General features: G+C 48.8%; 1 protein-coding gene across 1 annotated transcript; it reads right to left on the bottom strand.

Annotated features, from left to right (window-relative positions):
• Window positions 1-4,339: 4,339 nt before the first annotated feature.
• On the bottom strand, window positions 4,340-23,073 carry ATP5F1A (ATP synthase F1 subunit alpha). Its single transcript, XM_088476512.1, has 12 exons — window positions 22,899-23,073; window positions 21,532-21,610; window positions 19,463-19,632; window positions 18,745-18,918; window positions 15,838-16,004; window positions 15,041-15,189; window positions 7,608-7,759; window positions 7,103-7,327; window positions 6,915-7,022; window positions 6,654-6,798; window positions 6,394-6,544; window positions 4,340-4,563 (listed from the first exon to the last, which is right to left on the bottom strand). The coding sequence occupies exons 1-12, from the start codon at window positions 22,956-22,958 to the stop codon at window positions 4,485-4,487; spliced, it is 1,659 nt and encodes a 552-aa protein (XP_088332638.1). The 5' UTR covers window positions 22,959-23,073; the 3' UTR covers window positions 4,340-4,484.
• Window positions 23,074-25,269: the final 2,196 nt, after the last annotated feature.

The following is a 25,269-nucleotide window of genomic DNA, read 5'->3' as shown; positions in this document are numbered from 1 at the left end:
AAGTCCATGGAAAAAACTTTGTCCCTAAAAAAATAAAATAAGCTTAGGGGCTGCTAATCAGCTCCCCCTGCGCTAACGGTGACCCGACTCCGGCCGGGCACCAACTTAAACTGAGGTGCCTCTGGCTTGGGGGTGGGGTTATAGGGAGAGTGGACCCAGTGCATCCTGGGAGCTAAAAGCTTTAACTGCGTGGTGCCCGGATTTGGTTCCCAACCTATACCCCAAGGTCAACCCTGTGGACCCCCTATGGACCCTGAAGTAGAAACAGATCTTTTCCGCTTTCAAAAAGATCCTCTGCTGTTGAGAGTCCAACAGGGCACCGAGCTGGAGCATCCTCTGAAAGGCAATCAGGGAGGACTTCTTCCAGTTTATCAGCCATCCGTGATTCTGCAACACAGATATCATCAATTGCAGATGGCAGTAAAGCACCTCTGGAGACCCAGCTATCAGAAGGTGGTCATCTAGGTAGGGTAACAGGCAGACCTCCTGAATCCGCAAATGGGCTGCCATAATCTTGGTAAACACTCGCGGTGCTGTCTGAACAGTGACCCGACTCCGTGCCGGGCACCTGCGAAACTGAAGATGCCTTGGCTCGGCGGCGGGGTATAGGAGAGGGACCCCAGTGCATCCTGGGAGATGAAAATTAACTCTGGTTATAAGTGATGGCGGTAGTCATAGGGCACCTCAAAAGGTATCCTGTGGATACCCTATGGACCCTGAAGTAGGAAGAAGAAAATAAAATAAATTTGGGCTGCCTCATCAGCCCACTGCATAAATGGTGACCCAACTCCAGCCGGGCACCGATGAAACTGAGGTGCCTCTGGCTCGGGGTATAGGGGGTTGGACCAATACCCCGAGCTGAAAGCTTTAACTGCGTGGTGCCTGCATACCAGGAACATCCCAATTACTGCATACCAGGAACACCCCACAAGACCTGAAGTTTTGTAGATGCTCGAGCTCAGTCCCCTGGCCATCACAATTTGGCAATCGTCAATGTCTCTCAGATGCTTACGCTTGCTCATTTTTCCTACTTCCAGCACATCAACAAGAGTGTTCACTTGATGCCTAATGGTGCATACACACGGTCAGATGTGTCAGATGAACGATTTGAATGAATGATTTTACAAAAGATTTGAACGATTTCTGACTGCATTAAAATGAATGGAATCGTCCAAATCTGACTGCAAACACATCAGATTTCAGATATAGTTATCTGACAAACGGGAACGCGCATCGTTCATCTGACAAACATGTCAGATTTTCCTTCAGATATGAACGATTTTTAAAATGGTTATCGTTCAGATCTGAAGAAATATCTGACCATGTGTATGCACCATTATGGAGCATACACACGGTCAGATGAACGAGTTGAACTACGAATGATTTTTGACTGCATTAAAATGACTGGAATCGTCCAAAACTGACTACAAACACATCAGATATCATTCATTATCTGACCATCGGGAACACGCATCATTCAGACATGTCAGATATGAACAATTGAACGATTCTTTAAATCGTTATCGTTCAGATCTGAAGAAAAGTCACCTCTGCTGTGGTGTGGGAAGGAATAGTCAGCCATACAGCTGAGTTTGGACTATAAGGGGGTATATAGTTACTAAAGTGCAGGTATTTTAGACGTGGAGAGGTTGTCCATAGCAACCAGATTCTCCTTAACATTTATCCAGCAAAAATAGCTAGAATCTGATTGGTTGCTATGGGCAACATCTCCACTTCTAAAAACCCGCACTTTTGCATATACCCAGCTTTACTCTTACGGGGTATATTTGCTAGGCAACAAGAAGTGATACACATACTGTATGGGAGGACCCAGCAATGTGCACCCAGCCAACCTATCGGATCCTGGGTACACATTAGAACAATGTAATGAACAACCCCTCATTCAGTCCTTCATTAACATGTAAGGAGCCGCAAGAGATATCAGGTCTGATGTGCAGCGGGAAACAGCTACACTACTGCAGTTACATGCCCTGGTGGCAGGCCAGGCACATTTACGGCAATTGTGCTGGGACGGTACCAGCACAAAACGCTGCTGAAGCCAAATCGCCCAGACTTCTGTGTAGGTGATGCCAAGGTCGATCAGGGACCTGCTCCATCTGCCTCTACTGCTGGATGCCCAGCCCGCAGGAACCACGCTCACCTCTTGCTGCCCAGCCTGCTGCTAGCTTTCCCACTTCTCAGTTTACTTCCCCACCGTGGATTGCAGAGTCTGGACTCTGGAAAGTGCGCTTGAGGGGGACAGTAGTGTCAGGACTGAAATGGCGAGGGCGATTGGCTAGGAAGATCCCGCTGGGAGGTGATTGGCTTTTTGGGGGGGGGGGGGGGGGGGGGGGGCGGGGATCGAAGTGCCACGTGGTGATTGGCTGGAGGGAGCTGCTGCACAGCGATTGGCTGGGGGATGCCGCTACATGGCGATTGGCCGATTGGCTGGGGGGATGGCGCCACATGGTGAATGGCTGGGGGGATGCCGTTGCACACCGATTGGCTACCGAGATACACAGCAGCAGCGCATCCTGTGGGACCTGATCAGTTTTAAAAACTGGGTCCCAAAGTTTCCTGTAGCACGTATAAACAAGCTATAGTGTGTATTTTGCTTTCACTGTCCACTGTAATAGCCTGCAGAGCATTAGTCCTTTGCAGCTGCAGACAAGCCGCCTCCATCCATGTCACAGGTGATTAGGCTGCATAACAGTCTGGTCATGTAGCAGTGACCACATGGTCATCCATGCAATGATCAGAGAGACTGCCAAGTATTGCTGCTACAGAGAAGAGTCTCCTAGGTTAGGATTCTTCAAGCATCGGTCTCCCAGAATGTGTCACAAATGGTCCCAGACTGCTAAAGAAAAGTGTGACACTTAAATCGCTTCATCAGACAGAAATCAGCTTTACGTGCTCACACTGCTTATATGGAAATTAATGCATATGTACACTGTGTGCCAAGCTGTATGCATCTTGTGGTGTCACCCCCTAAGTGCGGCAGTCTGTTTGCTACTTGTTATCCATATGCACTTAAACCAGCTTAGCTGCAAACATACCCGATAACCAGCGTAGTTACACTTTTGTCCAACTTTGCAGAGCCCGCGTTTCCATCAGCATGCCCCCACTGACCTTTGTCTTTCTAAGAATGTTCCATTACAACCAGTTACGTCTCCACAGTTCAAAGTGGAGGTGCGTATAACTTGGCATCACCTGTACGCACGTGCGCTCAATTTGAGCACGCACAGTGACAAAACATGCAACATATTATACATTTGTGTATTACAAACCAGCTACAAGGATAACCATCAGTATTGCTCCACTATCAGTTACAGGTCAGTGGCTGGCATGCCAGTGTGTGAATTTAGATGTTCATACGTAGAATCTCATAACGCTTACTTCTGCTTATGTTTCCATAATACACAAAGCAGATCATCCAAAGGGCATATGAAGGGGAATTTCCAGGAGCTTAGATCCAGTGCCCGGCCACCTAACTACTAAGGGCCGTATTCAATTAGCAGCGAAATCAGCAGTTTTCAGTCGTTGGCGAATCGGCCGATATGCGGCAGATTGCCACAGACGGCGAAGAAACTGCAGTTTTTCGACTAAAAACTGGAGACAACATTTCTCCAGCCTAGGGCTAGCAAAATCCCTAATTTTTGTTACAAATGTGCGGATTTCTTACAGAACTTTGGACAGCCTCCTAATGATACCTTAGAAGAAAAAAATAAATTAAAAAAAATTAAAAAATGGCATACTTTGAGGGAAAACAACCGCTAAAATTTTGGCCAAAGTTTTTTTTTTTCCGTGAAAATGCATTTAATGTATTGGGTCTGGTATTTCGGAGGGCCATAAGGATGCGCCAAGTGTTTTAAGCTGCGCACGTGGCTGGCACAGGTGTTTTTTTTTTTTTAAAAACGCCTGCGCCAGCCACGTGCTGCAGCCTTATGGCCCTCCGAAATACCTGCCCCAATACATTAAATGCATTTTTCACGAGCAAAAAAAAATAAATTAAGCAACTTACGATTTTTTAATCCCCACTAAAGTATCATTAGGGGGGGCAGTCCAAAGGGTTCTGTAAGAAATCCCCACATTATTACCCTAAAATAGAAATTTTGCACATGAAAAATCAGCAATAATATCGCTAATTGAATTCGGTGAATAAGTGTGAACGGTTCATACAATGATCTACAAAACAAACAGCACCTAAAAGCCACAGGCAGAGAATACCTCTACCAGCCCAGACCATAAGAGCTGACAAGCCAAGTAACTGTAAGTGAGGTCAATAAAGCTTGTATGATCAACAGAAAAAAAACAAAAAAAAAAAAATTGTAGTCTGCAATAAAGTTTTCATGGAACATTTTACTCTCCAATTGAGAAATTTCTGTACATTAAAAGCACAAGTGCTTTAATAAGTTTAATGCAAATGGAACCAGGTACACGGGAACAGCGACATCCACAGTCTGGCTTCACAAGCTGGTGGGAGTTTATTCAAAGGTAGACAGGAAATTTAATACAATTTCTTTCAGCTTTGCGTCCGTCTGCTCAGAGATCTTCCCGTCGGTTCTGAGGAAGGGAGAAGCATTACAGATCAGAATACAGACTATACTAGTTAAAACTTTATCTCCTTGTATTATGTATGGCAGCATTACAAAGCTGACTAGCCTAAAGCAAGTGGTTCTACAGTGTAGCAACATTCACAAAAATTTTGTCACCCATGAGCCGGCATCGCTACCGATAAGAGCAGTCAGGAAGTGGGGTGGGGGTGAGTGGCACATCATATACTGATTTTATACCTAAGTTCCAGGTCTGACCCAGGAGGTTGGATCAGGGTTCCAAAATCAGATCACACCCCGGAATTTAGCTGGTGCCGACCCAGGAATTCCCAGATCCAGGTCTGCAGTGACCCAGCTCTTCCAGCGTGGAAGTGGACGCTTGGAAATGACATCTCCAACCGCCACTGAGGCCCGGCCAATTAGCCTGCATGCGGCACGCTCCAGGTCATAGTGACCCGGATGGTACAGTTTACACTGCAGGGTTTCACGGGTCATTCGTATTAAACCCTGCAAGTTAGCCAAGTTGGATTGCCGGGTTACTCGACCCGGGATTCCAACCCTGTCCCCTTTTACACCAAGGAGCTACCTGGGTTAACCCTGCAATAAACCTGGGTTTTAGCTCTGGTGTAAAAGGGGTATAACTGTACAGAGCACCTCTAGAGGCTGGAGGACAGCCATTAGGGGTAGTTGGAACGGTATCCTAGATGGCTCGCCTATAAAGGGTGATATCTATCCAAGTACAGTGCAACAGCCCGCGTTTCACCATTATACTTACTAAGATACAATTACAGCTATAGCATAGTATGCATTTGGTCACCAAGGACAGAATTATTGATCAACATAGTCTATACACCATGTGATAGAAGCACTGGTAAAGTGGTCAATGGCAGATACATATGTCCTAGGTTTTGGCCTATGTGTTCTAAAAAACCCAAGGGGAAGTCTGTTTTGTAAACAGACCAGAGTATCGGCTTTTGGAAAAGCCGGTTCGGGTCCTGGGGGTGTGGATGTGAGGAGAGGGAGGGCTCCATCAACAGGCCACTCCAGGTTTTGGGTCTTTCAGCCTGGTAACAGGCTCATTAGGGCTTGCAGCTGAAAATGGCTAAGATAAGCATGGTTTGTTTGTGACTGTCTCACACCTGGGGAAGTAGGCATGCAGGCTAGCATGTCCAGAGACACTATGATTACCCTGCAAGTACTGTGCACGTTCTGTTATTGATGGTGAGGGCAGTAGGCCCTAGCGTTCTGGTAGTGAGGGTACCCACTGTTTAGTTAGTGCCCAGACGGGGCTAGGGTTTTGTTTATGCGTTTGGTACAATAAAGACTGGTGCCGACCAGTTTGTACAAGAACCCCAGACTTGCGTCCTGTTTCCTCGGCTGCTGTGTGTGTAAAGAGGGAGTCCATCTACCCCAGGAGAGGGACCCCTATCCCGACTGTCAACTCCTTAACATCTCTAATAGAGATTTTAGCATAACAGAAAGGTGGATATGGAAGCATGCATGCGTCGGCCATATCCCAATGCCCCTAGTCGCATATTAGCACAATATTCTCCGCTGTAGATTATCGTACCAGCCCCAGACTGGGCCAGGACCCAGTTTCCTAGATGTGCTGACATTTGGGGAAAGGTAATAAACACATCTAAAAATTTGAAAAAAGTGAACAAAGTAGAGACATTGCCCCAAAGCAACCAATCAGCTAGCACATTGTATAAAATGATAGAAGCAGATTGGTTGATCTGGGCAACTGCAATGTTTAGGTTTGATACGTTGCTCCCTCTAGACACAGGGGTTATCACAACTTTAATACAAAGGCCGAAGTTGGCTACATTTGAAAACCTACCTAATGGTGGCAAGCAGGTCCAGGTGTTGGCCTTTAATGTGGGCCAGGAAAGTGCTCTCGAATCTGGTGATCTTGCTTGGGTCCATTTTGTCCAGATGACCTCTTACGCCAGCATAGATAACGGCTACCTGTTCTTCAATGGCCATGGGGACTGGAAGAGAAGGCAGACATTTATAGCCCCAGCCACCAATACCACAGCTACCACACATGTGCAATTAGCATTAAAGGCAGCAGTCGCACAGGACAAGAGTACCGCTTACCATACTGTCCTTGCTTGAGCAGCTCAGTCAGACGCACACCACGGTTTAACAGTTGTTGGGTGGCAGCATCCAAATCAGAGCCAAACTGGGCAAAAGCTGCTACTTCACGGTACTGAGCCAGCTCCAGCTTCATGGTACCAGCCACCTGTGGATAGACAGCAGCTGTCTAAGCTTCAGATGAAAACCTAATACAACGCTACAAGTTCTAAAGGCCACAAATCACAAGTAAAACAATTGAGACCCTTGCAAATCCAATGTTACCTGCTTCATGGCTCTGGTCTGAGCAGCAGAACCTACACGGGACACAGACAGACCGACATTGATGGCAGGCCGGATACCCTTGTAAAACAGCTCAGTCTCCAGGAAGATCTACAAGATTGAAAAAGTTAAATACCTGAAGCATACACGTACACCGAACGCCTTCAGTGAAAGCTCTAGGGGCTGCGTACCTGCCCATCTGTGATGGAGATAACATTTGTTGGGATGTAGGCGGACACATCTCCGGCTTGTGTTTCAATGACGGGGAGAGCAGTCAAGGAGCCTCCTCCGAACTGATCGTTCATCTTCGCGGCTCTCTCCAGCAGACGTGAATGGAGGTAGAACACATCGCCGGGGTAGGCCTCACGACCAGGGGGACGACGCAGCAGTAGAGACATCTGACGGTAGGCCACGGCCTAGAGAGACCAGATCAGGTAATTATTATATAGGACAAGCTCAGTTTCATTCTGGCATGCCAAGTTAGCCTATGGCCATTGAAGTTATATAATGTCTAGAACTCGACGCTTATATTTCAAAATTGACATGAAAGAAAGGCCTAGTTACCATATTTTTTGGAGAGGTCATGGCTCTACATTGTTAAATGCTGCTGTGAATTTTGGTCTGGTTAGTTGGCAGTACCTTACAGTTATCCGCCTCTCATTACAGCACTAGCCAAAACGTCACAAAGCCCCTCACCTGCTTGGACAAATCATCATAAATGATGAGAGCGTGTTTTCCGTTGTCTCGGAAATATTCTCCCATGGAGCAGCCAGAGTATGGGGCCAGGTACTGGAGGGGAGCAGCATCAGAGGCTGTGGCAGACACCACAATTGTGTATTTCATGGCATCTGTCCAAAAACAAAAAAAAAAAAACATTGTTTGAACATAAAAGTGAATCCATTTGAAGTGAAAAAACTAAAAGCATAATGTGATAATAGCTGTCAAACAAAACATAACTCAAACTGTATAAAAAAAAAAAAAAGAAACATCCGGCATGCTAGGCTGTTTTAGCGGGGCGCAGCGCGGAGCCCTTCCCTCCTTCTGGAAGGCAAAAAGCACCCTGCTCTAACAGCTTGCGGGAGCAGTCTTCACCCGCGGGTCGCAGTGTCCCGTGTGTGAAGAAAACAAGAGATATGGTAAGAACTTACCTTTGTTATCTCTGTTTCTACGAAGTCCATAGGGTCCACAGGGTTGACCTTGGGTTATAGCTGGAACAGGATCCATGGGCACCACACAGTTAAGCTTTTAGCTCCCAGGATGCACTTGGGTCCTCCTCTATACCCCGCCCCCGAGCCACAGGCACCTCAGTTGGTAAGCAGCCTAGGCCGGAGGAGAATATGGAACAGAGAGAAGGAAGACTGGAACACACAAGAAACCATACTCACAGCAATAGGAGACGGAAAACCGGTGACCAGCCACACAGCCCATTTGAAGCCAGGTGCGTCAGGGCGGGCGCCCTGTGGACCCTATGGACTTCGTAGAAACAGAGATAACAAAGGTAAGTTCTTACCATATCTCTTGTTTTCTACTTCAGGGTCCATAGGGGGTCCACAGGGTTGACCTTGGGGATGTCCCAAAGCAGTTCAACTAAGGGCGGGGACGCTCCTGTGCTGAAAGGAGCACCCGGCGCCCAAAGGAAGCATCCTGAGAGGCGAAGGTGTCAAACGCATAGAACCTCAAAAACGTTTGAATAGAAGACCAAGTGGCCGCCTTACACAGCTGAACAGCAGAAGCGCCACGTCTAGCAGCCCAAGAGGGACCCACAGAACGAGTGGAATGAGCCTTAACAGAGGCTGGCACAGGTAAACCCTCTTGTGCATAAGCCTCACAAATAACGGAACGAAGCCAACGGGCTAACGTTTGTTTGTTGGCAGGCCAACCCCTCTTGTGAAAACCAAAGAGGATAAACAAGGAATCAGACTTCCTAACCGAAGCCGTCCGGTCTACATAAATTCTAAGCGCCCGGACCACATCTAAGTAAGTCTCACCAGCTGAAAGACCAGGGGACTGAAAAGCTGGCACAACAAGTTCCTGATTAATGTGGAACTTCGAGACCACTTTGGGCAAAAACTCAGGACGAGTGCGGAGCACCGCTCTGTCCTGGTGAAAAATCAGGAAAGGAGGGAGACAGGAAAGCGCCCCCAATTCAGACACCCTCCTGGCCGAAGCAATTGCCAGGAGAAAAACCGTCTTAAATGTCAGCCACTTGAGCTCCACCGCCTCAAGAGGCTCAAACGGAGGACCCTGCAGGACCCGTAGCACCACCGCCAAGTCCCAAGGAGCCACAAAGGGAGGCTGGATCCTGAGAACACCCTGGAAAAAGGTGTGAACGTCTGGTAGTATTGCAATCCGCCGTTGAAACCACACGGACAAGGCGGACACATGAACCTTCAGAGATGCAAGGCGTAAGCCGAGATCCAATCCTGACTGAAGAAATTCCAAGATCCTAGAAACTCGGAACACCTGAGGATCATAATGTCTGGACTCACACCACTGAAAGTAAGTGTGCCACACTCTGTGATAAATCCGTGCTGAAGCAGGCTTGCGTGCCCGGAGCATGGTACCAATAACTGAACTGGAGAAGCCCCGAGACCTCAAGACGGCTGTCTCAAGAGCCACGCCGTCAAAGACAGCCGACCCAGATCCGGGTAAAGGCAGGGCCCCTGAGACAACAGGTCCCGACGCTGAGGAAGAAGGTACGGAGCGTCGATGGAGAAGCTCCTGAGATCGGAGTACCAAGGACGTCTGGGCCACGCCGGAGCTACCAGCACGAGCATGCCGCCGTCCTGCTTGAATTTCCGCAGAACCCGAGGAAGCAGGGATAGCGGAGGAAACAGATACGCCAGGTGAAACGTCCATTTCACCGACAGCGCGTCCACCAGACTTGCGCCTGCGTCTCTTGTCCTTGACCCGTAAACGGGCAACTCGTGATTGTGACGGGAGGCCATCAAGTCCAGCTCCGGCAGTCCCCACCTGTCCACGAGTAGCTGAAACACCTCTGGGTGAAGCGACCATTCCCCGGGATGCACGTCGTGACGGCTGAGGAAGTCCGCCTCCCAATTGAGGACTCCGGGGATGAAGATCGCCGAGATCGCTGGAATGTGACCCTCCGCCCAAGTCAGGATACGAGACACCTCCGACATCGCTGCCTGACTGCGAGTTCCGCCTTGGTGGTTGATATACGCCACCGTGGTGGCGTTGTCGGACTGCACCTGTACCGCCCTTCCGTGAAGAGCGGGGCCGGACGGCTGCAGGGCCCTGTATACTGCCCGCAGTTCCAGGATGTTGATGGGGAGAAGTGCTTCTTCCGCTGACCAACGACCCTGAAGCGACAAAGAGCCGGTCACTGCCCCCCAACCCCGGAGACTGGCATACGTCGTGAGCAGGACCCAGTCCGGGATCCAAAATGGGCGCCCCTCGACCAGATGAGCTGTCTGAAGCCACCAAGCCAAAGATTGCCGAACGTCCGGAGACAACACCAGCACCTGAGAGCGGATCCGGTGAGGTAACCCGTTCCATTCTGATAGAATCAGCCCCTGCAGGGGCCGGGAATGAAACTGGGCAAATTCCACCATGTCGAATGTCGACACCATGGACCCCAGAACTCTCATAGCCGAATGGACCGACAGGCGGCAACGGCTCAGGCAACTGTGTATCCGCAGCTGTAGGGAGGCGACCTTCTCCGGAGTCAGGAAGATCCTTTGCTGACGCGAATCCAGCAGGGCTCCCAAATGAACCATCCGCTGTGATGGAATCAGGGAGGACTTTTTCCAATTTATCAACCACCCGTGTGCTTGCAGGCAAGCGATCGTCAGGTGGAGATGTTGAAGCAGTACCTCCGGGGAGCTCGCCAGCAACAGGAGGTCGTCCAGATACGGCAGCAGCCGTACATTCTGGTTCCGAATAAGTGCGGCCATGACCGCCATAATCTTCGTGAACACCCTCGGTGCCGTGGAGAGACCAAAGGGTAGCGCCCGGAACTGATAGTGGTGTTGAAGGATAGCGAACCTCAGATACCGCTGGTGCGGAGGTGCTATCGGAACATGGAGGTAGGCGTCCTGGATATCCAGGGACACCATGTAATCCCCAGGTTCCATCACCAGAATGATGGAACGTAACGTTTCCATCCTGAACTTGGGAACTCTGAGGAATCTGTTCAGAGACTTCAAGTTGAGGATAGGGCGATGAGAACCATTGGGTTTCTGCACCAGAAACAGAGACGAATAATACCCCGTCCCTCGTTGTGATAGAGGAACGGGAACAATGACCCCTGCTTTCAGCAAGGACTCTATAGCCTCCTGAACCTGTAACGCCTTGGTCTTGTCCTGAGAAGGACTTGTGCAGTAAGACTGGTTGGGTGGTCTGTGCCGAAAAGACAGGGCGTCCCCCTGGGAGACCACTTCTCGAACCCAGGCATCCGTGGTGGTATTGTGCCAGCACTGGGCAAATAGAAGAAGTCGGCCTCCCACTCTGGGGTCCCCCAGAGGGAGGCCCGTCCCATCAGGCCGCAGGTTTATCTTCCTGCTTGGAAGAAGGGCGCCGAGCACTCCAGGCTTGCTTCTTGGGTTTAGAGGCAGTCTTACTCGCAGACTGTCTCGGGAAGGACTGACCTTTCGCCTTACCCTGAACCCGAAAGGAACGAAAAGACGAACTCCGAACCTTAGCAGGCAGTGCCGCCGAAGGGAGGAAGGCCGACTTGGATTTAGCCAGGGTGTCCACTATTTTGTCCAAGTCCGGACCAAATAGTAATTCACCATTGAAAGGTAAGGCCTCCAGACCCTTCTTTGAATCAGAGTCCGCTCTCCAGGACCGCAACCATAAGGATCGGCGGCCAGACACCGCTGCAGCCGATACCCGCGAGGTCAGCAGACTAGCATCTAAAGAAGCTTCACCAATGTAAGAAGCAGCGTCCCTCATTTGTCCCAACAACGCCCGCTGGACATCCGGAGCGTCGTCTGGGAAGGTATCTTCCAATGCATTGGCCCACCCCTCAATGGCCTTGGCCACCCAGGAGATGGCCATGGACGGTCGGGCCACCGCCCCGGAGAGGGAGTAAATAGACTTTAAGCAAGTCTCAACTTTCCTGTCCGTGGGATCCTTCAGCGAGGATATCGACGGTAATGGTAAGGTGGCGCCCCGAGTTAAACGGGTGACATGGGAATCCACCGCCGGTGGAGTTTCCCATTTTTTACAATGTGCCTCAGGGAAGGGGTAATTAGAAGCCAACCGCTTCTGAGGAAGGAATCTCTTACTGGGCGCCTGCCAAGCTACCGCCATATGATCCGTCAACTGATCCGACAGGGGAAACACCGCAGAAGCCACCTTAGTTTTTTTGAAACTAGGAAACTTCGACTTAGGAACCGGTGCCTCATCCTCTATAAGAAGAATAGCTCGCACCGCCCTAACTAGTGCTCGCACATTAATGGACGACTTGGTATCCATTTCCTGGACCGAGGCGTCCGAATCAGTGTCATCAGGGACCTCCCCATCATCTGAGGAACCCTCTGAGTCCGATACCTGAGCAGCCCGTGTCATGAGTGGGCGTTTTGAAATCCTAGAAGGCATGTCAGTCTGCAACATTGACTGAAAAGCCGAGGAAGCGGCCGCCAAATTTTGCACGGAGTTGGAGAGCACATCCACCCATGGTGGAGGAGTCGCCATAGGGGCCTGAAAAGGTACCACAGGCTGCTGCGGCACAGGGGAAGCCTGTATATACATAGGCAACCCCGCATAGGGACCTACTGATTGAGACCCAGGAGGACTCCGCAATAACTGCGGGACACCCGGGGAATGGGGGATGGTCGGCTGGGGCACCGCCCTAGTAGGGAGAGCAGTCGGGACCGACAGACGGTCCGCAATAGACACCAGCACTTGAGAAAACATCGCCCACGGTGGTTCCTGCGCCAGAGAACGTCTGGATGGGCCAGGAGCCACCTGGCATCGACTACACAGGCCATCCTGTGACAAATCCTCCCTATCTACTCCTGCAGAACAGCGTCCGCAGGAGGCCAACACCGGAGCCACTGAGCGCTCAACCTCCTCGTCTGACATGACAGAATATATTATATATCTGGCACCAGGGTAGAAGTAAAACGCACTCACCGGTGTGCTGAACAACAGCCCACAATATGGCACTGAGTAGCACACAACTGTATGTGACGGACCTCACAAATACGTGATCTATATAAGTGAGGTCAGTAGAAACGCCCCTCCCCCACACACCTGTAGGGCTTGTAGGAGAAGTAAAGGGATAGGTATAAGCTGACAGTAAGCGGAAAATAAGCACAGACGGGCAGCACTAGCAAAAGTCACATACCATGCAGGAAGATATACTCACTGCACCTTTACACTACAATCAACCTGCCCAGATTCAGTGTCTGGGAGGGCTATAGTGCTGTGTACGCTGTCCTTAATCAGGGGAGAGGTACACAGGGGGACCGGTCCGCGTGCTCCCTGAGATCTGCGCTGCCACTGGGAAAATGGCCACTGGAGACCTCAGAGGAGGAGTGGCCGAGTAGATGCAGCTCAGCGACGCCAGACTGCGTGCTGAAAGGCGCGCTGAGCTGAGGGGAGGAGCCGCTGAACAGGGAAGGCTTCCTCCCCTGGCTGGCCATAACCCCAGGGATGCTGGCTTCCCGCTTGCCCCTTTATCCCTGGTGGTCTAGTGGTCCCACGGGTTATGGGGGGGGCCCGCCGCCACTGCCAGCAGCCTCCGGTCTGTCCCCCGGACCGGAGGCTAAAGGACTGCATTTAAGGCATTCCGCGCGCCGCCGCTAGCCAGCGACGCGCGGCTTACCTGAATCCCCGGCGACTCCGGCAGCAGTCCTGGGAGGTAGACAGAGTCCGGCTAGTACGGACTCTGCCCTCCCGCCGCGATCCCCAGATCAGTACTGGCGTCGCGGCGCCAGTCGGGGATCAGAGCGGCAGCGTGGGCGTCTGTACAGACAGCCCTTCGCTGCCGTCTGTAGTAAAAAGAGATTAAAAATAAATAAAATTTAACTTAAAATAAAAAGCTTCTGGGGGCTGCTCCTGCAGCCCCCCTGCGCGGTGACCGACTCCGGCCGGGCACCAGCTTACACTGAGGTGCCTGTGGCTCGGGGGCGGGGTATAGAGGAGGACCCAAGTGCATCCTGGGAGCTAAAAGCTTAACTGTGTGGTGCCCATGGATCCTGTTCCAGCTATAACCCAAGGTCAACCCTGTGGACCCCCTATGGACCCTGAAGTAGAAATGTGCAGTAACCCGGTCACCGCCGGAGAATAGACGCCGGGCGCATGCGCCCGGCATCTATTCTTCCTGTCTGCAGCGCCTGGGGGCTGCCCGGCGTGTCCGTAAGTGCCAGGCACGCCCCCAAGAGTGACGAAAAGGGGACGCGTCTTATAGACACTTCCACTTTTCGATGACCATGCCCCCCTTCTCGGACGCGCGCGGTTTCGCTAGTATTTAAGTGGCAAAGCCGCCTGTATCAATAATCCAATTTAGCAATAGTACTCTGACCTCAACACCAAGGTCAACATAATTGGAGGCCTTATTTAAAAAACCATTTGCACAGTAGTTAAGTGCTCAGTGTAAGATTAGAAGTATTTGCAGAGGTACTGAAGAGTAGTGATACAATAGAGCAGGGATGGGGAACCTCAGGCCCGGGGGCCGTATAAAGCCCCCGGAATAATTTGGTCTGGCCCATGGAGCTTTTTTTCTGCTAGCCTTATCTGGCTAGCGAGATGCCTAGAGTGGCACCCTGCAGCCAGAATCTATGCAGCAGTGCCGCATGGAGCATCCATAGTACGCTTCAGACGGTCACACCGCTGCCCTTACAGCTCCGTGGAGCATCTTCAGGATGCTGCAAGCATTGCTGTAATCCCTGGCGCTTGTGGCTCCGCCCTATGACACACGGAGGGGCGTGGCCTGCACCAGGGTCACAAATGTTATATATGTATCAAAAAGGCCCCCCGACAAAAAAAAAAAAAAAGGTTCCCCACCCCTGCAATAGAGGATTGCCTAGTAAAAATAGGTTGCATATAGTACAGGAAAGTATTTGGGACCAAACCAGGTCAGTTACTACTCACTACTAGCCTTAAAATCAGACAGTGTATCCAAGTACAAAACATTACACAAACCAAGCAAGTCATACCTGAGTTAGTCAACCTCTTCACCAGCTGGGCCACGGTGGACCTCTTCTGGCCAATGGCCACATAGATACAGTACAGTTTCTTCTTCTCTTCAGTTCCGTCATTGAATCTCTTCTGGTTGATGATTGTATCAATTGCAATGGCCGTTTTTCTATGAAATAGTAATAGTTATATAGTTAGAGGACCACTGGAAGTCACCTCATTAATGTACCATGGTGCTATGTAATGAGAATACTGAACCAGACCCCTAAACATATGCAGATGTGTGTCTACAAATTTGGCTTGGTCTGGGTTATTCAGAGGCCATCACTAAAAGTGGGGGAATTGGGGGTACCAAATAACCGTAGTATTATGTACCATAAAGTGTGGCCTCATGTCACAAACTCCTTAGAGGTTAGATGGCCGCTGCTTGCAATCTACGGCTAAATGCTCAGACTCGTTTGTCCTCAATTGCAAAGCGCTACTTAGTACGCTGGCACTATATACATGGATATTAATAAGGGGCTACAAATGCACAACAGAAATCCTGCAGCTCAACCTCAGTAACCGTATGATTCAGTCAGGCTGGCCTCCTGCGCAGTCACTATGGGTGAGAACCATTAGGTAAAAAGCCCAATGACCCTTTGCGGTCAGCAGTTTATTTTCATACAGGGGCTAGCAATGGGGTTGTTTTGGTGTCTCAAGCTGTGATATCATGGTTGCAGGACACTCCTGAAGAGCTGTGCAGGGACATACAATACATGGTAAATCCTTCTCAAATATTATACCATATTAGCCTTTGTAAGAAAGAGAATCTTACCCAGTCTGTCTGTCACCGATGATCAGCTCACGCTGTCCACGCCCAATGGGCACTAAACTGTCCACAGCCTTGATACCAGACTGCATGGGCTCTCGCACGGAGATTCGGGGGATGATACCTGGGGCCTTCAGGCCAACTCTTCTACGGATTTTGGCTCCAAGTGGGCCCTTTTAATGAAGAATAATGGAATCAGGATCGCTAGACAAACCTCTTAACTACCACTAAACTTCTTGTTTGTAGCGCCAAAATTTTTTTAATTACATAAAAAAGGGACTTAAGGTGCACAACCTACACACAGCAAGACTTCAGGAGTACTGTGGTGTCTGAGTAGTGTCAGCTGACCACACAAGCACTGCGTTGTCAGGGGAGATCGCTTCCCTACCTTCTCATGGATTAAGTTACAGAGTATTGATCTTTTAACTACTAGTTTTCTAAACAAACATAAAGGCTAGGAGTCTATCAATATGCTGCATTTATGAGATTATCTCACAAAACCACTGCCTCCAGGGCTTGAATGAGACATACTAAAAACACACACACAACTCTGGATAGCAGCAATACAAGTGATGCAGTCTTTCATTTCGCCGTAATTGTAATCGCTGCATCCAGCATTCCTGATGTCAGCCGGTGGCTATTCCCACTTGGGACAATACAATATGGCTATGGTAAAATAAGTAGACTTATTGGAAAACCCTGAAAGACCGAGGCTGTATAGGCAAGGCGTTTAGCAGGAGGCAGATTTAACGTGGAACTGTGGTGCTTTTAGAGACGGACGAATTGAAATTACATCATTTGGAGTCATGAACTGGATTGTAGTAACCAATATAAAGATTCACTTTCACTTGTACAAAGTCCCCTCCATACGCGTGCATTTTTACCTTTTCCTTTTGAGGAATCCCCTTATGAAATTTGCCCTGGTCAGTTATTAAAATGTATAATGTTACTGAATACAAATAGCTTTATAAAATAAGTTGCGCTTTGGAGATTAAATACAAAAAAAAATGTACTCTGCCAGTGGGTCAAGGTCCTCTTTAAAAAAAGCATTAAGACAACTATATTTCTAGCTTATAACTCATTGTGATCAAAATCTTGCCATACAAAATTTGTGTGCCCCCCCCCCCCCCCCCCCAGTGACCAGCAAACTGCTTGGAATAAAAAATAAAATCCCAGAGTGAACACTTCCCCAGGAGATAGACAGCCTAGAGAGATAGACAGCCTAGAGAGATAGACAGCCTAGAGAGATAGACAGCCTAGAGAGATAGACAGCCTAGAGAGATAGACAGCCTAGAGAGATAGACAGCCTAGAGAGATAGACAGCCTAGAGAGATAGACAGCCTAGAGAGATAGACAGCCTAGAGAGATAGACAGCCTAGAGAGATAGACAGCCTAGAGAGATAGACAGCCTAGAGAGATAGACAGCCTAGAGAGATAGACAGCCTAGAGAGATAGACAGCCTAGAGAGATAGACAGCCTAGAGAGATAGACAGCCTAGAGAGATAGACAGCCTAGAGAGATAGACAGCCTAGAGAGATAGACAGCCTAGAGAGATAGACAGCCTAGAGAGATAGACAGCCTAGAGAGATAGACAGCCTAGAGAGATAGACAGCCTAGAGAGATAGACAGCCTAGAGAGATAGACAGCCTAGAGAGATAGACAGCCTAGAGAGATAGACAGCCTAGAGAGATAGACAGCCTAGAGAGATAGACAGCCTAGAGAGATAGACAGCCTAGAGAGATAGACAGCCTAGAGAGATAGACAGCCTAGAGAGATAGACAGCCTAGAGAGATAGACAGCCTAGAGAGATAGACAGCCTAGAGAGATAGACAGCCTAGAGAGATAGACAGCCTAGAGAGATAGACAGCCTAGAGAGATAGACAGCCTAGAGAGATAGACAGCCTAGAGAGATAGACAGCCTAGAGAGATAGACAGCCTAGAGAGATAGACAGCCTAGAGAGATAGACAGCCTAGAGAGATAGACAGCCTAGAGAGATAGACAGCCTAGAGAGATAGACAGCCTAGAGAGATAGACAGCCTAGAGAGATAGACAGCCTAGAGAGATAGACAGCCTAGAGAGATAGACAGCCTAGAGAGATAGACAGCCTAGAGAGATAGACAGCCTAGAGAGATAGACAGCCTAGAGAGATAGACAGCCTAGAGAGATAGACAGCCTAGAGAGATAGACAGCCTAGAGAGATAGACAGCCTAGAGAGATAGACAGCCTAGAGAGATAGACAGCCTAGAGAGATAGACAGCCTAGAGAGATAGACAGCCTAGAGAGATAGACAGCCTAGAGAGATAGACAGCCTAGAGAGATAGACAGCCTAGAGAGATAGACAGCCTAGAGAGATAGACAGCCTAGAGAGATAGACAGCCTAGAGAGATAGACAGCCTAGAGAGATAGACAGCCTAGAGAGATAGACAGCCTAGAGAGATAGACAGCCTAGAGAGATAGACAGCCTAGAGAGATAGACAGCCTAGAGAGATAGACAGCCTAGAGAGATAGACAGCCTAGAGAGATAGACAGCCTAGAGAGATAGACAGCCTAGAGAGATAGACAGCCTAGAGAGATAGACAGCCTAGAGAGATAGACAGCCTAGAGAGATAGACAGCCTAGAGAGATAGACAGCCTAGAGAGATAGACAGCCTAGAGAGATAGACAGCCTAGAGAGATAGACAGCCTAGAGAGATAGACAGCCTAGAGAGATAGACAGCCTAGAGAGATAGACAGCCTAGAGAGATAGACAGCCTAGAGAGATAGACAGCCTAGAGAGATAGACAGCCTAGAGAGATAGACAGCCTAGAGAGATAGACAGCCTAGAGAGATAGACAGCCTAGAGAGATAGACATATATATATATATATATATATAATTTTAAATAACCCATTTAGCAGTCACAACATTACTCACCTTGCCATCAATAGCGTTACCCAAGGCATCCACCACACGGCCCAGGAGCTCTTCACCAACAGGTACATCCACAATGGCACCGGTTCTTTTCACAATATCACCCTCCTTGATGAGTTTGTCATTACCAAACACCACAACACCAACATTGTCTGGTTCCAAGTTCAAGGACATACCCTGGAATTATTACAATCAGATAGAACTATTATGATCAGCTGGTTAAGAATATAACGTACTCTCTTCAGCCAGCTGTGATGCTGCAGAACCACAAGATGAACATGTTTTCACTTTCCTCTAAATCCCCTTTAAAAAAGTGTGCCTCTTACTTCGATAGCTATACGGGACTTCTGTCAAATTACCACAGGTTTCTATAATCCACCAACGACTAGGTCACAAGCTGGCACTACGTTCACTAATGGCCCCTCTCGCTGTGACAGCTGGGGAAACGGAAATAATTATTTTGGCAACTGATTAAACTGAACACTCCCTGATTTAGAAGGGAACATCTGGCATCAAGTCTATCTGTGAGACCAGATGCATACACGTCTCATCGCTTGGGTTGGTCACCAGATCTTCTGTAGGTTTAGAAGGGGCCAGCAATGGAAGATCTAACAAAACGCTGCCACGGAGGCCAGGTATTTTGTCTCGAATCCCATTTTCCCAGAAGCATTTGAAAAAAACTTACATACCACTTTAAAGCAAGTAGAAACCAACAACATACCTTCAGCCCAGAAGAGAATTCCACCATCTCCTCTGCCTGGACATTTCTGAGACCATACACACGGGCGATACCATCCCCAATGGAGAGCACACGGCCTGTTTCCTGTAAGTCAGCTCCGAGGTCTGCACCAAGGATACGCTCCTCAAGGATGGAGGATACCTCCGCAGTGCCTGAAATAAGTCAGGTGACAGAGCCAACAGGTGTTAAGATAAAATAGACAAATCGAAAATACCAAAAAGTTAGAAAATGGGAGATTAAAATGCCATATTCCTGGTCAAACATACTAAATTCCCATTGGAAAAATATGGGGGCACTGCTATAATTAATGGGCGCCCAAAGTAGTATTTTGTTTTGGGCGCCCATTATCGCGCATGCAGTGTCCAATTAAACAGTGTTGAGCTGCATAGCCGCCAGCTGCAACAATTGAATCGTCCCCTTGGAGCCCGATACGGAGTTGGACGCCAATAGTCTAACTGTTCCCATACTGTGTGCAGAAATATATATACTGTAGTGCCAAGAGTCATGAGATAGGTGCCCAATATAGTGTAAGACACCCTCTAACCTGGCAAAGTGCAGCCATGTAGAGATGTTGAACCATGCCACCTGGATAGCTTCACACAGCTCCCTGATATTTGTAGGTGCAGTATCTAGGGGTGCAAATGGACCTCTCCACCACGTTCCTTAAACGAATGATTGGGTTCATGTCAGGCGAAGGTGGCAATCTCACCATTCTTCTGAACTCTGAAGAATGTTCCTCGAACCAATTCTGGACAACATGGGTCAGATGACACGGTGCATTACCCAGCCAGAATCTTCCATCATTGTGGGGGTACATGAAGAGCTGCAAATGGTCATCAAGCAACGTAACCTATCGGCTACTGGTCAATGACGTGTTCGGGTGGAAAAGCGGTCCCAAGCCATGCCATGTTAACAGTCCACATTATGGAGCCACCACCATCAGCCTGCACAGTGGTGCCTTGACAACTGGGGACCATTTCCTCATGGGGTTTGTGCCACATCCAAAACCTACCATCTGCCTGAACTACTGGATGAGGTATTCCTGGTACACAGATGACACCGTAGTTCGAGGAATGTTTAATGTCCGCACAACTTCGGAAATGGATTGTCCCATTCATCGGGCAGCCGCTATCAAGCCACAGTCGAACGCAGATAATTCAATTTACCTTACAAACTGACTCGCGAAACAACTGATGCAGGTCTGAGCATTTCCAAGATGCTACAGTACGGTGGCGCCATCTACCATTATGCTATCCCATGACTTTTGGAACTTCAGTGTATTCACCCATTTGTAGTTTGAGCAGATCATTGTAGTGCACCTACCCCCCTCAGTACACTCGGGGCCTGATTGAGTTGCACGCTATTCTGATATTTACATAGTTGAGCGATTATCAGTACACAGAGTGGATCTATGTAATAGACCAGTATTTTTCAACTCAAGGCACACTACAAAACATAAAATTGCAGAGGCACACTACAAAACATTAGCATGCGTAACAAATTAACATACACATTGGCTCCCACATATAAAAAAAATAGTAATCACACATTGGCCTCCACAGGAATAAAACTCACCACAGTACAAGTTTTTTGTTTTTTTTAACAGTAGAGACATGTGCAAATTACTTAGTGGGGACAGATCTGCGCAGAAACTATTTATGCTAGGATCTGCCAAAATAAAAATACTCTGTCCCAAAACAACCCTAGGATATATATATATTAAAAAAAAAAAAAAAGTGCAGAATGCAATAAGAATCTTGCACAGTGAGCAGGTTTAGTCAATACAGAACACATCATTCAGAAGGGGCGACCTGGACAGTAGCAGTAACTTTAAGCTCACTCAGTTTAGCTACATAAAAGGTATTCTGAAACTTAGTGGCAAGAAAGGTCAATTGAAAAATTGCAGATCAAGTGTTTCAGATTAAAAGGTTAATACATATATATATATTGCCAAAGTCACTGGAAAGTCACAGCCTAGGAGGCGTCCTTGACACTGCACAGTAGTCTGACACTAACAGCAACAAGTACACACAGGTCACCGAGACACTCACCAGTCTTCTGGAGCCAGGACCCAGACGCATGAATATTCCTAGTAGCAACGAAAGCTGCACCGAGGGCTTTCTTGGACACCTATACAGAAAGAAAATTAGGACTATTCAAATCTGTCCAATGGCATAAGCAATAAGGCCCAACTATGGACGGCTTTACAATGAAGGACATAAGCAAGGAGAGGCCTGAAGGGCAGAGGCTGTCAGAGCCGACCTCAAGGTGGTTTGTGTGAACAAGGGGCAATTTACAGCATTTCTGCCATAGAAAAGTGCACAGGCAGATCACAGCCACAGCTATTCCACCCCAACACGGAGAGCAGGAAGCCTGTATATAGTATAATATACCCACAGACAGTGCAGTCTTTATATAGTACAATATGTCCACATAATCTTTATATAGTACAATATATCCACAGTCAGTGCAGTGACTTTATATAGTACTACTGTATCTACATATACAGTGCCGTGTCTTTATATAGTACAATATATCCACATAGGCAATGCTGAGGGCACCTGTATATAGTACAATATATCCACATAGACACCAGTTTTTATATAGAACAATATATCCACAAATGCAATGCAGAGAGAATGAAGCCTGTATATAGTAATGGAGCAGGAAGCCTGTATACAGTGTTGTATACCCAAATAGACATTACAGAAAGCCTGTATATACAGTAGTAGAGGGGTCTTCAACCTTGGCCCTCCAGCTGCTGTGGAACTACACATCCCAGCATGCACTGACACCTTTTTGATATAACAGCATGCTAAAACTAAGGCAGTGCATGCTGGGATATGCAGTTCCACAGCAGCTTGAAGGCCAAGGTTGAATACCCCTGCAGTAGGACAATATATCCAAATAAGCAGAAAAGATCCAGGTGCAGTAACCAGAGGGGTCTCCCGAGGAGCCGGGTACAGAGTGCAGCCATACACATGCATGGCATTGTGCAGCACAGTGCCCCGCAGTAACAGCAGAGACATATATAAGACATTAGGGGCTGCAGCACATGTAATTGGCCGCCCAGTATCTGCTGCCTCCATAAAGCAGAATGTAGGGAAAGATCTATCATTGAAACACCGAAAAAACCTGCTGCGTTATCACTGCTCCCACAGCCTCCCTATAGCTATGAGCCCGAGCAGCGGGGACAGGGACACCCGGGGCCGCAGTGACCTTCACAGAAAGCCAGCGGCCTAGGCTGGAGCGCTGATCCCCGGCCTCGCCTGGAGCGGCCGCCTGCTCATCCCCTCATGTGCGGGCACGCTGTTAGGAGCCGTGGCGCGGAGGGCAGTGCAGGCCGCAGAGAGGGGTGACCGGTCTTGCTGCACGGGGGGGCCGGGCCCGGGAGGTGAGCGGAGGACTCCGGACGTACCAGGCCGGCCTGCTTGGGCAGGGAGCGGGCGAGGGTGGCGGCTACGCGGACTGACAGCATGTTTCCTCCGGCGGGGTGAGCGGTGTCTGCTGAGCGGGGTCTTCCGTGTCCGCCTCTCTCCGCGCCGCAGACTGACAAGATGGCTGCCCGGCACACAGCTAGTCTAGGGAAGGTCACTCCCGCCCCCCGCCGGCTCCGCCCCTAATGCAGCCCTTCTTCACACCCAACTTTATTGTTCACACAAAGTTACACGGCGGCGCCACAGCCGAAGCTGTCACTCTACCCGTACTGTCATGGCGTTACTGACATGGCAACATGTGCAGCACTGAAGTAACCTCTCAGAGCTTTCACCAGAGCTATCATCCTATACCTCATAGCCAACATCCTCCTATACCTCACACCCAACATCCTCCTATACCTCACACCCAACATCCTCCTATACCTCACACCCAACATCCTCCTATACCTCACACCCATCATCCTATACCTCACACTCATCATCCTCCCATACCTCACACCCATCATCCTCCTATACCTCACACCCAACATCCTATACCTCACACCCATCATCCTATACCTCACACTCATCATCCTCCCATACCTCACACTCATCATCCTCCCATACCTCACACCCATCATCCTCCTATACCTCACACCCAACATCCTCCTATACCTCACACCCATCATCCTCCCATACCTCACACCCATCATCCTCCTATACCTCACACCCAACATCCTATACCTCACACCCATCATCCTATACCTCACACTCATCATCCTCCCATACCTCACACTCATCATCCTATACCTCACACTCATCATCCTCCCATACCTCACACCCATCATCCTAAACCTCACACTCATCTTCCTATACCTGACACCCACCCCACATCCTCCTATACCTCACACCCATCATCCTATACCTCACACTCATCATCCTCCCATACCTCACACTCATCATCCTATACCTCACACTCATCATCCTCCTATACCTCACACCCAACATCCTATACCTCACACTCATCATCCTCCTATACCTCACACTCATCATCCTATACCTCACACTCATCATCCTCCTATACCTCACACTCATCATCCTATACCTCACACTCATCATCCTATACCTCACACCTATCATCCTCCCATACCTCACACCCATCATCCTATACCTCACACTCATCATCCTCCTATACCTCACACTCATCATCCTATACCTCACACCCATCATCCTATACCTCACACTCATCTTCCTATACCTGACACCCACCCCACATCCTCCCATATCTCACATCCATCATCCTCACATACTCGCCCATCATCCTCCCATACCTTATACCCATCATGCTCCCATACTCGCCCATCATTCTATGCCGTACACCCATCATCCTATACCTCACACCCATCATCAATCTATACCTCACACCCATCATCCTCCCATACTCGCCCATCATCCTATACCTCACACCCATCATCCTCCCATACTAGCCCATCATTCTATACCTCACACCCATCATCCTCCCATACCTCACACCCATCTTCCTCCCAGACCTTTCACCTATAATCCTATACCTCACACTCATCATCCTCCCATACCTCACACTTAACATCCCATCCCATACTCGCCCATCATCCTATAAGTCACACTCATCATCCTCCCATCCCAAACCTCACACCCATCATCCCATACCTCTCACCCTTCATCCTCCCATACTTCACATACATCATCCCCCTATACCTCACATCCATCATCCTCACATACTCGCCCATCATCCCATCCTCTTCCCATACCTTACACCCATCATCCTCCCATACTCGCCCATCATTCTATACCGTACACTCATCATCCTATACCTCACACCTATCATCCTCCCATACTCACCCATCATTCTATACCCCACACCCATCATCCACTCATCATTCTATACCTTACACCAGAGGTTCCCAAGCTGGGTCCTCAAGGCTCCCCAACAGTTCAGGTTTTAACGATATCCATGGTGGAGCACAGGTGGTTAAATCAAATTGACTGAGGTACTAATTATGTCACCTGTGCACAGCCATGGATATCTCTAAAACCTGAAATGTTGGGGAGTCTTGAGGACCGCATTTGGGAACCTCTGCCTTACACCCATCATCCTCCCATACCTCACACCCATCATCCTGCCTTAATCGCCCATCATTTTATACCTCACACCCATCATCCTCCCATACTCGCCCATCATCCTCCCATACTCCCCCATAATTCTATGCCTCACACCCATCATCCTCCCATACCTTACACCCATCATCCTCCCATACCTCACACCCATCATCCTGCCTTACCTGCCCATCATTTTATACCTCACACCCATCATCCTCCCATACTCGCCCATCA

This window comes from Taudactylus pleione, unplaced genomic scaffold (genome assembly GCF_031769625.1).
Source record: "Taudactylus pleione unplaced genomic scaffold, aTauple2 ptg000189l, whole genome shotgun sequence".
NCBI lineage: Eukaryota > Metazoa > Chordata > Amphibia > Anura > Myobatrachidae > Taudactylus > Taudactylus pleione.
Note: the sequence above shows the minus strand (reverse complement) of the source record. Positions and strands in the feature narration are given on the sequence as shown.

Coding starts and splice junctions, on each gene's coding strand:
- ATP5F1A (XM_088476512.1), bottom strand. CDS start 22,958: ATGCTGTCAGTCCGCGTAGCCGCCACCCTCGCCCGCTCCCTGCCCAAG. Junction 19,633..21,531: donor GTCCTGGCTCCAGAAGACTG/GTGAGTGTCTCG, acceptor GACTTATTTCAG/GCACTGCGGAGGTATCCTCC. Junction 7,760..15,040: donor GAAGAGGTTGACTAACTCAG/GTATGACTTGCT, acceptor GTTTTTGGACAG/ATGCCATGAAATACACAATT.